The sequence below is a fragment of the Alosa pseudoharengus genome, unplaced genomic scaffold, assembly GCF_046254945.1.
Source record: "Alosa pseudoharengus isolate Yale_2024_CS ecotype anadromous, Long Island Sound unplaced genomic scaffold, YU_APseudo_1.1 YU_APseudo_1.1_scf_1, whole genome shotgun sequence".
Classification (NCBI taxonomy): Eukaryota; Metazoa; Chordata; class Actinopteri; order Clupeiformes; family Clupeidae; genus Alosa; species Alosa pseudoharengus.
In genome coordinates this window covers 18,287,989-18,303,990 of record NW_027468564.1, presented here as the reverse complement: position 1 = coordinate 18,303,990, position 16,002 = coordinate 18,287,989, and the positions used below count along the sequence as shown (strand labels likewise).

Sequence of the window (16,002 nt, the reverse complement as noted above, 5' to 3'; positions counted from 1 at the left end):
CTTTTTTTTTTAGATCAGGGCGGCAGTTTTTAGATTACATTATGTGCTTACATAATTGCAAAAAGGTTCTTGGCTGTTGTAGAAAGAAATGGCTGATCTTTAATGCAATATCTACATTGCTCATTATCAGTAATCATTCATCCAATGTTCCAAAGGCTATTTCTGTTTACTAATCTATCATTTTAAAAGGCTAACTAAGAAAAAACTGGACAACCCTTTCATAATTATGTTGTTCAGTTCAAATTGGTTTCACCTGTCTCGTTTGAAGGACCACTTGTCTGTCAGTGGCTGTGATCACTAAAGTATGTCAATGGCAGTACTAATAGGTTTATTTATACCATGCCTTTCTCAACTCAAGCTCGCTTTACAAAGTCAGAGCAAGATACCACAAACCAATAAAAACAATAAAAGACATATATACTATGCAGTGGTAGCAGATGATTAGCTCCGGGGTCACTTGTGCACTATTATGTGTGTGGTGGCGAATTTGACCATTAGGCTTCAGCCAGTGGCTGGTAGATTCGACGTAATGTAGGCCTATAAATGGCAGAGCCCACATCCTTAACGTTCACAGCTAATAAGACGAAAAGTAAACTCACTGACAGTCTATGTAGGCAACATAGAAATTTGCATGTTCACGCAATTAGCCAACTCATTGTTGCTCCAGTTAGCTTAGCATGTTTCGCCACAACGTACAAGGAGCAAAGACTGACAGACCTAATACGAATTTAAATATCAATATAATCATGGAGATGCTCTTAATGTATTGTGGGTGGCTCTTAAAAGAGCCGTTGGGTTATGTTCACAAGTAAAAATTACTTGGAGCTGGTGTATTTGGTAACGGCCTTGGTTCCCTCGGACACGGCGTGCTTGGCCAGCTCACCGGGCAGAAGCAGACGCACTGCGGTCTGGATCTCCCTGGAGGTGATGGTGGACCTCTTGTTGTAGTGAGCCAAGCGGGAAGCTTCTCCTCCGATTCGCTCGAAGATGTCGTTCACGAACGAGTTCATGATGCCCATCGCCTTGGAGGAGATACCGGTGTCGGGGTGGACCTGCTTCAGGACCTTGTACACGTAGATGGCATAGCTTTCCTTCCTGGTCTTTCTGCGCTTCTTTCCTCCTTTTCCAGCTGTTTTGGTAACAGCTTTCTTGGATCCCTTCTTGGGTGCGGTTTTCGCTGGCTCTGGCATTGTAAATACTATCGTCGGTGTGTCGCCGCTAACAGGATTACTTACACTTGTCAGCAGTCCCTTTATATATACAAATCAGTATGCAAATAGGCAACGATTCTGCAGTTTTTACTGTTGGTCCAATCAGCGTGCGCCATTTTAACAAGCAAACCAGGATTGGACACTTTGTCGACCAGAAGATCCCGCCTCTTTTTCGTTTGTCCCCTGTTGCCTTTGTTTCTTTCTCGCACTTTTTGGAGTTGAATAATCTATTATAAGTTTATTATCTTAATTACAGTTTTTTCTCTCTCAGTCATTTGGTGCATTTCTCGAATCATCTTTAACATTCGCACACCAGTTAGTCCATACCAGTTAGTTGGGAGTGGCTTATTGTCAAAAACTGAGCTGTGATTGGCTCTAAACATTGTTCTTTCAACGAGTCAAAACGTTCGCCAATGTTCTATAAACTGTCTAAGCCATGGACGATCATTACGCTTTGTGTAGTTTCTTACCTGTATATCATCAAACGATTAAAATATGAGTGGACGTGGAAAGACCGGTGGTAAGGCCAGAGCTAAGGCCAAGACTCGCTCTTCCAGAGCTGGACTTCAGTTCCCCGTGGGCCGTGTGCATAGGCTGCTGCGTAAAGGCAACTATGCTCAGCGTGTCGGCGCTGGTGCTCCGGTCTACTTGGCCGCTGTGCTCGAGTATCTGACTGCTGAGATTCTTGAGTTGGCCGGCAACGCTGCCCGTGACAACAAGAAGACTCGTATCATTCCCCGCCATCTGCAGCTGGCTGTCCGCAACGACGAGGAGTTGAACAAGCTGCTCGGTGGAGTGACCATCGCTCAGGGTGGCGTGCTGCCTAACATCCAGGCTGTGCTGCTGCCCAAGAAGACAGAAAAGTCAAAGTAAACCACACACCTGACTCGTCAAAACAACGGCTCTTTTAAGAGCCACCCACATGTCTTAAGAAAGCATTGTAGTCCTGTTTTTACTACTGAGCGTTGGTTACATTAGTTAGAAAGATTTATTGATCCCCAAGGGGAGATTCAAGTGTTAAATTGTATGTGTTGCATTCAATTAGTTTAAATTAAATTCCACTAAGAATGCCTACATTTATACATTAGGCTTCGGACCAGCCATACATAGTATTATAGATAACGGATTTGTAATACGTTTAGATTGCAGATTATGAACGTGTCTCTAAGTGATCTGATATCTGACGAATCACAGCGATAAATCCACCTGTAGGCCTACATTAGCTGCAAGGCAGAGCCATATAAGGTAAACATTGTCATCTGTGTTCTAACATTCAATCTTAGACACTGTCCAAAGTAATGTTAACGCTCTAAGATGAACACTTAATGTTGAACAGGAAATTAGTAGCTTTTAGCCCCTTGGTATTCAACGGTTTAGGATCAGAAATATGGCATGGAATAAATACACAATGCACATTGGGTTTATATGATAATAGTAATTAATTGTGTTGTGTCGTTAAAATGAATAACAAGCTTCCCGCTCTAACGGAAGGGGGCTGGCTTATATCGTTCGAATTCCAGGCGTCATAAGGACATAGAGTGGGTTGGCCAATAGCGTTTGTGCGTGCTCGTGACCATCATCCAATCACTGTGCTTATGTGGCTCTGACTGGGGGGCGACTAAGGTCTAGAATATATAAGAAGCCATGTTCATGCAACACCAAACATTTTCTGAAGAAACAGCAGTGAGAACTCAGAGAGAATGGCAAGAACTAAGCAGACAGCCCGCAAATCCACCGGTGGCAAAGCCCCAAGGAAGCAGCTCGCCACCAAGGCTGCCCGCAAGAGTGCCCCGGCTACCGGTGGCGTGAAAAAGCCTCATCGTTACAGGCCTGGGACCGTGGCTCTGAGAGAGATCCGTCGTTACCAGAAGTCCACCGAGCTGCTGATCCGCAAGCTGCCCTTCCAGCGTCTGGTCAGAGAAATCGCTCAGGACTTCAAGACCGACCTGCGCTTCCAGAGCTCTGCCGTCATGGCTCTTCAGGAGGCCAGCGAGGCTTATCTGGTCGGTCTGTTCGAGGACACCAACCTGTGCGCCATCCACGCCAAGAGGGTCACCATCATGCCCAAGGACATCCAGCTGGCTCGTCGTATTCGTGGGGAGCGTGCTTAAATTTAGTCTGACTACTACACCAAAGGCTCTTTTAAGAGCCACCTAATTCGCCTTTGAAAGCATTTTTCAATCTACCAAAGCGGCAGTAAAACTCGCGATAAACAATTATGAGATTTTTAGAGTGTCCAGGTGGGTGGTTGATAACATGCTAGCTACATCACCAATTTTGATGAAGCTCAGCCAGTTTGAAGGGTCCACCTTAAAAATTAAGTAATATATTGCACCCAGGACGTTAAATCTAGCTTGGATTTGTTCAGGAGACATGATTGATGATAATACATCTCCATTTGTCTACCAGAAATTACCTAAACATTATTTTTCAACCAATCGTATAAATCACTGGCTGGATCACACTATTAAGGCGGTTACAGCGACAGAAATATTAAAAAGTCCACAGATGGCCCTTTCATGTGCCGAAATATTTTTTCGGAGATATTTAGCTCTAAATATTGCTATTTTTGGGGTATTCGCTAAAGGGCATGTGACAAACCGAGGTGAAGTTAGTTTGATATTTGATATTCGGATATTCGACAGATATTCAAAAAAAAAAAATGATGCTGCCGGTTTCACCCCGTGTTTGCAGACAATGTACAAACAGATGACCTGTCTACTTGCTCCCAGCCGACCATAGGGACCGTCTAAAAAGTAACTTCTGAATTACCTTCATAGTCTTTTTTGTCAATAGCTTTGACATCATGTGACCTAGTGACTCCAAACCAATTCAAAATAGTTATCCTATATGGGACTCATCAGACACACTTCTTTTTATAGTCACTGTATGCACACTGTATTTTATATGAATATTTTAAAGATAATACATTATTTACCATAAGAAACGGTCTCCTTTTTTTCAATACCTCCCAAGCCATGCGACCTAGTGAATCCAAACCAATGCAGAATAGTTATCCTATATGGGACTCATCAGGCACACCTCTTTTTATGGTCACTGTATGCACACTGTATTTTATATGAATATTTTGTAAAAAAAATACATTATTTCCTATATGAATGGTCCTCTTTTTTCAATACCTCCCAATTCATGTGACCTAGTGACTCCAAACCAATGCAGAATAGTTATCCTATATGGGACTCATCAGACACACTTCTTTTTATAGTCACTGTATGCACACTGTATTTTATATGAATATTTTAAAGATAATACATTATTTACCATAAGAAACGGTCTCCTTTTTTTCAATACCTCCCAAGCCATGCGACCTAGTGAATCCAAACCAATGCAGAATAGTTATCCTATATGGGACTCATCAGGCACACCTCTTTTTATGGTCACTGTATGCACACTGTATTTTATATGAATATTTTGTAAAAAAAATACATTATTTCCTATATGAATGGTCCTCTTTTTTCAATACCTCCCAAGTCATGTGACCTAGTGACTCCAAACCAATGCAGAATAGTTATCCTATATGGGACTCATCGGGCACACCTCTTTTTATGGTCACTGTATGCTATATGAATATTTTGTGAAAAAAATACATTATTTCCTATATGAATGGTCCTCTTTTTTCAATACCTCCCAATTCATGTGACCTAGTGACTCCAAACCAATGCAGAATAGTTATCCTATATGGGACTCATCGGGCACACCTCTTTTTATAGTCACTGTATGCACACTGTATTTTATATGAATATTTTAAAGAAAATACATTATTTATAATAAGAAACGGCCTCCCTTTTTTCAATACCTCCCAAGCCATGCGACCTAGTGACTCCAAACCAATGCAGAATAGTTATCCTATATGGGACTCATCGGGCACACCTCTTTTTATGGTCACTGTATGCTATATGAATATTTTGTGAAAAAAATACATTATTTCCTATATGAATGGTCCTCTTTTTTCAATACCTCCCAGGTCATGTGACCTAGTGACTCCAAACCAATGCAGAATAATTATCCTATATAGGACTCATCGGGCACACCTCTTTTTATAGTCACTGTATGCACACTGTATTTTATATGAATATTTTAAAGAAAATACATTATTTCATATAAGAAACAGTCTCCTTTTTTTCAATACCTCCCAAGTCATGTGACCTAGTGACTCCAAACCAATGCAGAATTGTTATCCTATATGGGACTCATCGGGCACACCTCTTTTTATGATCACTGTATGCACACTGTATTTTATATGAATATTTTAAAGATAATACATTATTTCATATAAGAAACAGTCTCCTTTTTTTCAATACCTCCCAGGTCATGTGACCTAGTGACTCCAAACCAATGCAGAATTGTTATCCTATATGGGACTCATCGGGCACACCTCTTTTTATGATCACTGTATGCACACTGTATTTTATATGAATATTTTAAAGATAATACATTATTTACCATAAGAAACGGTCTCCTTTTTTTCAATACCTCCCAAGCCATGCGACCTAGTGAATCCAAACCAATGCAGAATAGTTATCCTATATGGGACTCATCAGGCACACCTCTTTTTATGGTCACTGTATGCACACTGTATTTTATATGAATATTTTGTAAAACAAATACATTATTTCCTATATGAATGGTCCTCTTTTTTCAATACCTCCCAAGTCATGTGACCTAGTGACTCCAAACCAATGCAGAATAGTTATCCTATATGGGACTCATCGGGCACACCTCTTTTTATGGTCACTGTATGCTATATGAATATTTTGTGAAAAAAATACATTATTTCCTATATGAATGGTCCTCTTTTTTCAATACCTCCCAATTCATGTGACCTAGTGACTCCAAACCAATGCAGAATAGTTATCCTATATGGGACTCATCGGGCACACCTCTTTTTATGGTCACTGTATGCACACTGTATTTTATATGAATATTTTGTGAAAAAAATACATTATTTCCTATATGAATGGTCCTCTTTTTTCAATACCTTCCAATTCATGTGACCTAGTGACTCCAAACCAATGCAGAATAGTTATCCTATATGGGACTCATTGGGCACACCTCTTTTTATAGTCACTGTATGCACACTGTATTTTATATGAATATTTTAAAGAAAATACATTATTTACCATAAGAAACGGACTCCCTTTTTTCAATACCTCCCAAGCCATGCGACCTAGTGACTCCAAACCAATGCAGAATAGTTATCCTATATGGGACTCATCAGGCACACCTCTTTTTATGGTCACTGTATGCACACTGTATTTTACATTAATATTTTAAAGAAAATACATTATTTCATATAAGAAACAGTCTCCTTTTTTTCAATACCTCCCAAGCCATGTGACCTAGTGACTCCAAACCAATGCAGAATAGTTATCCTATATGGGACTCATCAGACACACCTCTTTTTATAGCAACTGTATGCACACTGTATTTTATATGAATTCTTTAAATAAAATACATTATTTCATATAAGAAACAGACTCCTTTTTTTCAATACCTCCCAAGCCATGTGACCTAGGGACTCCAAACCAATGCAGAATAGTTATCCTATGTGGGACTAATAAGACACACCTCTTCTTATAGTCTCTGTATGCACACTGTATTTTATATTAATATTTTTAAGAAAATACATTATTTGCCATCATGAATGGTCTCCTTTTTTCAATACCTCGCAAGCTTTTTTCTCGCTAGACATCACAGATCAACATAGAACTGTTCTGCTATGTGATAATAATCAGACACATGTCAATGTGAAATAATATTTTGCATGAACTATTATATTTAATTTTTTTTAAAGAATCATATTTATTTCCTATGGAAAACAGCTTTTTGCTCAATAGCTGCCATATAAGGGGTCCTAGACAACACAGATCAATACAGAACTGTTCTGCTATGGGGTACTTATCAGACACACCTCAATATGAAAAATGATTTGGCATCTACTATTATATGGAAGGTATTGAGAAAACACAGTTTCCATAGGAAACAAATGGGTACTATAAAAAAATAGTACGTGCAAAAATTATATTAATTTGAGGTGTGTCTGATTAGTCCCATAAAGGATATTCTGCATTGGTTTGGTGTCCCTACGTCACTTCCCTTGGGGGGGGGGGGGGGGGGGGGTATTGAAAAAGGAGACCATTCCTTAGGTCCACTAGGTCACATGGCTTGGGAGGTATTGAAAAAAAGGAGACTGTTTCTTATATGAAATAATGTATTTTCTTTAAAATATTAATGTAAAATACAGTGTGCATACAGTGACCATAAAAAGAGGTGTGCCTGATGAGTCCCATATAGGATAACTATTCTGCATTGGTTTGGAGTCACTAGGTCACATGACCTGGGAGGTATTGAAAAAAAGGAGACTGTTTCTTATATGAAATAATGTATTTTCTTTAAAATATTAATATAAAATACAGTGTGCATACAGTGACTATAAAAAGAGGTGTGTCTGATGAGTCCCATATAGGATAACAATTCTGCATTGGTTTGGAGTCACTAGGTCACATGACCTGGGAGGTATTGAAAAAAAGAAGACTGTTTCTTATATGAAATAATGTATTTTCTTTAAAATATTCATATAAAATACAGTGTGCATACAGTGACCATAAAAAGAGGTGTGCCCGATGAGTCCCATATAGGATAACTATTCTGCATTGGTTTGGAGTCACTAGGTCACATGACTTGGGAGGTATTGAAAAAAGAGGACCATTCATATAGGAAATAACGTATTTTTTTACAAAATATTCATATAAAATACAGTGTGCATACAGTGACCATAAAAAGAGGTGTGTCTGATGAGTCCCATATAGGATAACTATTCTGCATTGGTTTGGAGACACTAGGTCACATGGCTTAGGAGGTATTGAAAAAAAGGAGACCATTCCTTATGGGAAATAATGTATTTTCTTTAAAATATTCATATAAAATACAGTGTGCATACAGTGACCATAAAAAGAGGTGTGCCCGATGAGTCCCATATAGGATAACTATTCTGCATTGGTTTGGAGTCACTAGGTCACATGACTTGGGAGGTATTGAAAAAAGAGGACCATTCATATAGGAAATAACGTATTTTTTTACAAAATATTCATATAAAATACAGTGTGCATACAGTGACCATAAAAAGAGGTGTGTCTGATGAGTCCCATATAGGATAACTATTCTGCATTGGTTTGGAGACACTAGGTCACATGGCTTAGGAGGTATTGAAAAAAAGGAGACCATTCCTTATGGGAAATAATGTATTTTCTTTAAAATATTCATATAAAATACAGTGTGCATACAGTGACCATAAAAAGAGGTGTGCCCGATGAGTCCCATATAGGATAACTATTCTGCATTGGTTTGGAGTCACTAGGTCACATGACCTGGGAGGTATTGAAAAAAAGGAGACTGTTTCTTATATGAAATAATGTATTTTCTTTAAAATATTAATATAAAATACAGTGTGCATACAGTGACTATAAAAAGAGGTGTGTCTGATGAGTCCCATATAGGATAACAATTCTGCATTGGTTTGGAGTCACTAGGTCACATGACCTGGGAGGTATTGAAAAAAAGAAGACTGTTTCTTATATGAAATAATGTATTTTCTTTAAAATATTCATATAAAATACAGTGTGCATACAGTGACCATAAAAAGAGGTGTGCCCGATGAGTCCCATATAGGATAACTATTCTGCATTGGTTTGTAAAACTAGGTCACATGACTTGGGAGGTATTGAAAAAAGAGGACCATTCATATAGGAAATAACGTATTGTTTTACAAAATATTCATTTAAAATACAGTGTGCATACAGTGACCATAAAAAGAGGTGTGTCTGATGAGTCCCATATAGGATAACTATTCTGCATTGGTTTGGAGACACTAGGTCACATGGCTTAGGAGGTATTGAAAAAAAGGAGACCATTCCTTATGGGAAATAATGTATTTTCTTTAAAATATTCATATAAAATACAGTGTGCATACAGTGACCATAAAAAGAGGTGTGCCCGATGAGTCCCATATAGGATAACTATTCTGCATTGGTTTGGAGTCACTAGGTCACATGACCTGGGAGGTATTGAAAAAAAGGAGACTGTTTCTTATATGAAATAATGTATTTTCTTTAAAATATTAATATAAAATACAGTGTGCATACAGTGACTATAAAAAGAGGTGTGTCTGATGAGTCCCATATAGGATAACAATTCTGCATTGGTTTGGAGTCACTAGGTCACATGACCTGGGAGGTATTGAAAAAAAGAAGACTGTTTCTTATATGAAATAATGTATTTTCTTTAAAATATTCATATAAAATACAGTGTGCATACAGTGACCATAAAAAGAGGTGTGCCCGATGAGTCCCATATAGGATAACTATTCTGCATTGGTTTGGAGTCACTAGGTCACATGACTTGGGAGGTATTGAAAAAAGAGGACCATTCATATAGGAAATAACGTATTTTTTTACAAAATATTCATATAAAATACAGTGTGCATACAGTGACCATAAAAAGAGGTGTGTCTGATGAGTCCCATATAGGATAACTATTCTGCATTGGTTTGGAGACACTAGGTCACATGGCTTAGGAGGTATTGAAAAAAAGGAGACCATTCCTTATGGGAAATAATGTATTTTCTTTAAAATATTCATATAAAATACAGTGTGCATACAGTGACCATAAAAAGAGGTGTGCCCGATGAGTCCCATATAGGATAACTATTCTGCATTGGTTTGGAGTCACTAGGTCACATGACCTGGGAGGTATTGAAAAAAAGGAGACTGTTTCTTATATGAAATAATGTATTTTCTTTAAAATATTAATATAAAATACAGTGTGCATACAGTGACTATAAAAAGAGGTGTGTCTGATGAGTCCCATATAGGATAACAATTCTGCATTGGTTTGGAGTCACTAGGTCACATGACCTGGGAGGTATTGAAAAAAAGAAGACTGTTTCTTATATGAAATAATGTATTTTCTTTAAAATATTCATATAAAATACAGTGTGCATACAGTGACCATAAAAAGAGGTGTGCCCGATGAGTCCCATATAGGATAACTATTCTGCATTGGTTTGTAAAACTAGGTCACATGACTTGGGAGGTATTGAAAAAAGAGGACCATTCATATAGGAAATAACGTATTGTTTTACAAAATATTCATTTAAAATACAGTGTGCATACAGTGACCATAAAAAGAGGTGTGTCTGATGAGTCCCATATAGGATAACTATTCTGCATTGGTTTGGAGACACTAGGTCACATGGCTTAGGAGGTATTGAAAAAAAGGAGACCATTCCTTATGGGAAATAATGTATTTTCTTTAAAATATTCATATAAAATACAGTGTGCATACAGTGACCATAAAAAGAGGTGTGCCCGATGAGTCCCATATAGGATAACTATTCTGCATTGGTTTGGAGTCACTAGGTCACATGACCTGGGAGGTATTGAAAAAAAGGAGACTGTTTCTTATATGAAATAATGTATTTTCTTTAAAATATTAATATAAAATACAGTGTGCATACAGTGACTATAAAAAGAGGTGTGTCTGATGAGTCCCATATAGGATAACAATTCTGCATTGGTTTGGAGTCACTAGGTCACATGACCTGGGAGGTATTGAAAAAAAGAAGACTGTTTCTTATATGAAATAATGTATTTTCTTTAAAATATTCATATAAAATACAGTGTGCATACAGTGACCATAAAAAGAGGTGTGCCCGATGAGTCCCATATAGGATAACTATTCTGCATTGGTTTGTAAAACTAGGTCACATGACTTGGGAGGTATTGAAAAAAGAGGACCATTCATATAGGAAATAACGTATTGTTTTACAAAATATTCATTTAAAATACAGTGTGCATACAGTGACCATAAAAAGAGGTGTGTCTGATGAGTCCCATATAGGATAACTATTCTGCATTGGTTTGGAGACACTAGGTCACATGGCTTAGGAGGTATTGAAAAAAAGGAGACCATTCCTTATGGGAAATAATGTATTTTCTTTAAAATATTCATATAAAATACAGTGTGCATACAGTGACCATAAAAAGAGGTGAGCCCGATGAGTCCCATATAGGATAACTATTCTGCATTGGTTTGGAGTCACTAGGTCACATGACCTGGGAGGTATTGAAAAAAAGGAGACTGTTTCTTATATGAAATAATGTATTTTCTTTAAAATATTAATATAAAATACAGTGTGCATACAGTGACTATAAAAAGAGGTGTGTCTGATGAGTCCCATATAGGATAACAATTCTGCATTGGTTTGGAGTCACTAGGTCACATGACCTGGGAGGTATTGAAAAAAAGAAGACTGTTTCTTATATGAAATAATGTATTTTCTTTAAAATATTCATAAAAAATACAGTGTACATACAGTGACCATAAAAAGAGGTGTGCCCGATGAGTCCCATATAGGATAACTATTCTGCATTGGTTTGGAGTCACTAGGTCGCATGGCTTGGGAGGTATTGAAAAAAAGGAGACCGTTTCTTATGGTAAATAATGTATTTTTTTTACAAAATATTCATATAAAATACAGTGTGCATACAGTGATCATAAAAAGAGGTGTGCCCGATGAGTCCCATATAGGATAACAATTCTGCATTGGTTTGGAGTCACTAGGTCACATGACCTGGGAGGTATTGAAAAAAAGGAGACTGTTTCTTATATGAAATAAAGTATTTCCTTTAAAATATTAATGTAAAATACAGTGTGCATACAGTGACCATAAAAAGAGGTGTGCCCGATGAGTCCCATATAGGATAACTATTCTGCATTGGTTTGGAGTCACTAGTTCACATGACTTGGGAGGTATTGAAAAAAGAGGACCATTCATATAGGATATAATGTATTTTTTTACTAAATATTCATATAAAATACAGTGTGCATACAGACTATCAAAAAAGGGGTGTGTCTGATGAGTCCCATATAGGATAAATATTCTGCATTGGTTTGGAGTCACTAGGTCACATGATGTCAAAGCTATTGACAAAAAAGACTATGAAGGTAATTCAGAAGGTACTTTTTAGACTGTCCCTAAGGTCGGCTGGGAGCAAGTAGACAGGTCATCTGTTTGTACATTGTCTGCAAACACGGGGTGAAACTGGCCGCATACATTTTTTTTTGAAAATCTGTCGAATATCCGAATATCAAATATCAAACTAACTTCACCTCGGTATGTGACAAGTCGACACGTGCAGTCCTGGACTGACACCTGTCACACCTTACGCCTTGTAACTCCAGTTTTAAACTAACCTTGGATGCACCTTTGATAGCGTGGATTGTTACTTTGCTGTGTATAAATCTGACAGCAGGAGGGATGTCAACATTTGATGCAATCGTGGGCCTTGAGTTTTTTTGGCCAGAAACGATTGTTTAAAATGTTGGGCTTATTTTGGCTTGAGTTTTTAGGTGGACCCTTCAAACTGGCCAATTTTCATGACAATCGGTTGGCATTTCACATTATTCACACTGACTTCACAAATAGCGCTCTGATGAAACATGTCTTTCCTATAAACAGAACCGGTATTAAACCAGTGTAAAATAGTTGAGTGAGGCTTGCTATAAGCTCTCACTACTGATATTAGATCATTCCTATGAATAATTCATTTGTAGTGTATTTCTATAAACTCACCCACATATTTCTTTGGCTGGCAGTCTTTACATTCTAGACTTTTTTGCTTTTTACGGAAAAAAATGGGTGGCTCTTAAAAGAGCCTTTGGGTCATAATCTCAAGTTCTTTACTTAGAGCTGGTGTACTTGGTGACGGCCTTGGTTCCCTCGGACACGGCGTGCTTGGCCAGCTCACCGGGCAGAAGCAGGCGCACTGCGGTCTGGATCTCCCTGGAGGTGATTGTGGACCTCTTGTTGTAGTGAGCCAAGCGGGAAGCTTCTCCTCCGATGCGCTCGAAGATGTCGTTCACGAACGAGTTCATGATGCCCATCGCCTTGGAGGAGATACCGGTGTCGGGGTGAACCTGCTTCAGGACCTTGTACACGTAGATGGCATAGCTCTCCTTCCTGGTCTTTCTGCGCTTCTTTCCTCCTTTTCCTGCCGTCTTTGTTACGGCTTTCTTTGATCCCTTCTTGGGCGCGGACTTCGCTGGTTCAGGCATGACTGTCTACAGATATCTCTTAAAAGAAATACCTCCCTGGATCTATATATAGTACTCTATGCAAATACCAAACAGTATTTCACCCATCGAATGAAACAGTGTTGAGTGGAATTCTTGACTGCGATTGGCTATCATTCCCGAAAGGGGTGGGCCCCGGGTGGGCCGCAATGTCAACCCACCACCGGATACAAACACATACCCAACCCCCACTCCCCTTTTTCTTTGTTTTGTGTTATTCATCGTCAATTGTTGATATTTAACAATATGCGAAAAGTGTGCAGTTTTTTATGGATGAGGACAGCTGCTTCACTAATACTTTCACGTGCTCCACCATTTATAAATGATAAATGTTTTGCTTCTCAAAACGCCATACACTAAACTGTATTATATTTACGTTATGTGTTCTAACACTATATAAGCTATAGCGTTTAACGTTATATTTTTTACATTAGGTTCAACTTTGTCGTTGTGCATAGTACAAGTACAAAGACAACGAAATGCAGTTTGCATCTAACCAGAAGTGCAAAATATTTTCTAAGCATTTAGACCCATGGCTGCCACTTCAAACGTGCTTCCGGTCATGACTGCATGTTATGTTATTATGTTAACTATGGACTTATTGCAACAATTGGTCAATTTTATATTCATTAATTTAACTTAAAAACGTCGTATAAATCCATGTATGAAGGTGTTGGCCCGTGCAGACTTCCCGCCAGAAATACCAGGCAACTACCTCTGAGAGGACTGCATTATGATCCGAATCTAGCCACGCTTCGGTTTTCGTGAGATATTTACACTAAAAATGTCGCGACCCCACAATGAGCAAGATACATCATATTTTAATTTATTTATTTACGGTACGATGACTTTGCTTGAAATTACATCTTATATTCAGTTGGCTATGGCTATGTGCATTCACTAACATTTTCTCTAAAGGAACAAGTGGGCTAGGCTTACATTTACTGGTGTGTCCTGATTGGCTCTTTGCTATCAAGTGTCAGCGAATGAGAATCTGTTTGTGTGACTATATATATTCTGCATGTCCTTGAGGCCGCATCATTCTCTGATTATCGAGTAATAAAGCTGTAACAACAATGAGCGGACGTGGAAAGACCGGGGGCAAGGCTAGGGCGAAGGCAAAGACTCGTTCATCCAGGGCTGGACTTCAGTTCCCCGTGGGCCGTGTGCACAGGCTGCTGCGTAAAGGCAACTATGCTCAGCGTGTCGGCGCTGGTGCTCCGGTCTACTTGGCCGCTGTGCTCGAGTATCTGACTGCTGAGATCCTTGAGTTGGCCGGCAACGCTGCCCGTGACAACAAGAAGACCCGTATCATTCCCCGCCATTTGCAGTTGGCTGTCCGCAACGACGAGGAGTTGAACAAGCTGCTCGGTGGAGTGACCATCGCTCAGGGTGGTGTGTTGCCTAACATCCAGGCTGTGCTGCTGCCCAAGAAGACCGAGAAATCCAAGTAAACCAGCATCGGCGTCAACAAAACGGCTCTTTTAAGAGCCACCCATGTAATCTTACAAAAGCTTTTCCAATATGTGTCCAAACCTCTAGATATTATGAAATAGTTGGTAAAATATGATATTGTGATATTGAATCGTTGTAGATACAATTATTTCCCTCCCGGCCACAGAGTCAAAGATCCTTGATTACTAGCTCTAACCCTCTCTGAAACAGTTGTGTTAGGGGCCATCATTTGAGACAACATATCCGAGTGATAAGACTCAATCGATTTGTAGACTCCAAAAGCAGTGGCTAATACACTTTACAATAATATAAACAGACGTTGAATTTTCAATCATTCAGGTATTCAACATAATAACCGCTTAGGACAGTTGCTCTTAACTTTAAAAGCAATGTGGAAATAGTCGGATGAAGAGCGTGAGGCTCGAAATGTAACTTCTGTTGTGACTTTGTACCCTCGTTTTTGGATTACAACAATGTGGAATTAATCATCACTGACTGGATTACTGTCAATTATTCAACCGCTTACACACATTAACGAGTGACGGGGATTTTCTTTACACAAACCAACAGGTAATCGAAATGCCACATATAAGTGTTAACGGACATAATTAGAATTCACGCTATACGTTCAAGACATTTCGTTTACAAAATAATGATCCATTTGGGAAGTTCAGTGTGAGGACAAAGGGGCGCTTGCGTTCTGGCCAATAATCGACTCGCACGCTCATGAATGTCATCCAGTTGTTGTACAGAGCTCATGCTCGAAGGTATAAATACCCATTTCCAGCAAAACATGCTTACATTACATTGCTTCCATCTTTTAATAGAATAGAAACTCTACACGATGGCAAGAACTAAGCAGACCGCCCGTAAATCCACCGGTGGCAAAGCCCCGAGGAAGCAGCTCGCCACCAAGGCTCCGCTAGCCTACCCCTTGGTCTACGTTGCACTCGGCCCCACATTGAGCCCAGCCCCGATCTGCAAGCTGCAGCCAGGGATACTTGGATTTGTCACTTTCTGATGGAAACTGGAGATAAATATGCATGACATATTTAAATGTCAAAAGCGTCTGTAGTACGCTACATCAAAGTCCTTTTAGGCAAGTCCCTCCACTCGGCGGCCTTTTTGGGCACTCATCGGGCATCCTATTCGGCAGAAATGCGCATGCGCAAGGCTTCACGAC

At 39.0% G+C, this 16,002-nt stretch overlaps 4 protein-coding genes across 4 annotated transcripts in view; 2 read left to right on the top strand and 2 right to left on the bottom strand.

Moving 5' to 3' along the window:
* LOC143123772 (histone H2B 1/2-like) overlaps positions 1–1,212 on the bottom strand; it is a 1,578-nt gene extending 366 nt beyond the window's left edge. The window contains exon 1 of the mRNA XM_076285088.1: positions 1–1,212. This exon is cut by the window's left edge and continues 366 nt beyond it. Coding sequence (XP_076141203.1) covers positions 816–1,190 — 375 coding nt within the window. The 5' untranslated portion in view covers positions 1,191–1,212 and the 3' untranslated portion in view covers positions 1–815.
* A 494-nt stretch (positions 1,213–1,706) lies between these two features.
* Positions 1,707–15,360, top strand: LOC143122322 (histone H2A type 1-A-like). Its single transcript, XM_076283142.1, has 2 exons — positions 1,707–2,080; positions 14,422–15,360. Exons 1-2 carry the CDS (start codon positions 1,707–1,709, stop codon positions 14,816–14,818), a joined length of 771 nt encoding a protein of 256 aa, XP_076139257.1. The 3' UTR covers positions 14,819–15,360.
* On the top strand, positions 2,890–3,730 carry LOC143123646 (histone H3). The gene has a single exon (XM_076285012.1). It carries the CDS (start codon positions 2,912–2,914, stop codon positions 3,320–3,322), a length of 411 nt encoding a protein of 136 aa, XP_076141127.1. The 5' UTR covers positions 2,890–2,911; the 3' UTR covers positions 3,323–3,730.
* Positions 12,932–13,346, bottom strand: LOC143122307 (histone H2B 1/2-like). The gene has a single exon (XM_076283136.1). The coding sequence runs from the start codon at positions 13,344–13,346 to the stop codon at positions 12,972–12,974; it is 375 nt and encodes a 124-aa protein (XP_076139251.1). The 3' UTR covers positions 12,932–12,971.
* Positions 15,361–16,002: the final 642 nt, after the last annotated feature.

Bases quoted from the DNA above. Each gene is read 5' to 3' on its own strand.
- LOC143123646 (XM_076285012.1), top strand. From the start codon at position 2,912: ATGGCAAGAACTAAGCAGACAGCCCGCAAATCCACCGGTGGCAAAGCC.
- LOC143122307 (XM_076283136.1), bottom strand. From the start codon at position 13,346: ATGCCTGAACCAGCGAAGTCCGCGCCCAAGAAGGGATCAAAGAAAGCC.
- LOC143122322 (XM_076283142.1), top strand. From the start codon at position 1,707: ATGAGTGGACGTGGAAAGACCGGTGGTAAGGCCAGAGCTAAGGCCAAG. The intron at 2,081-14,421 runs GTAAACCACACA...CTGATTATCGAG, and splicing joins AAGAAGACAGAAAAGTCAAA to TAATAAAGCTGTAACAACAA.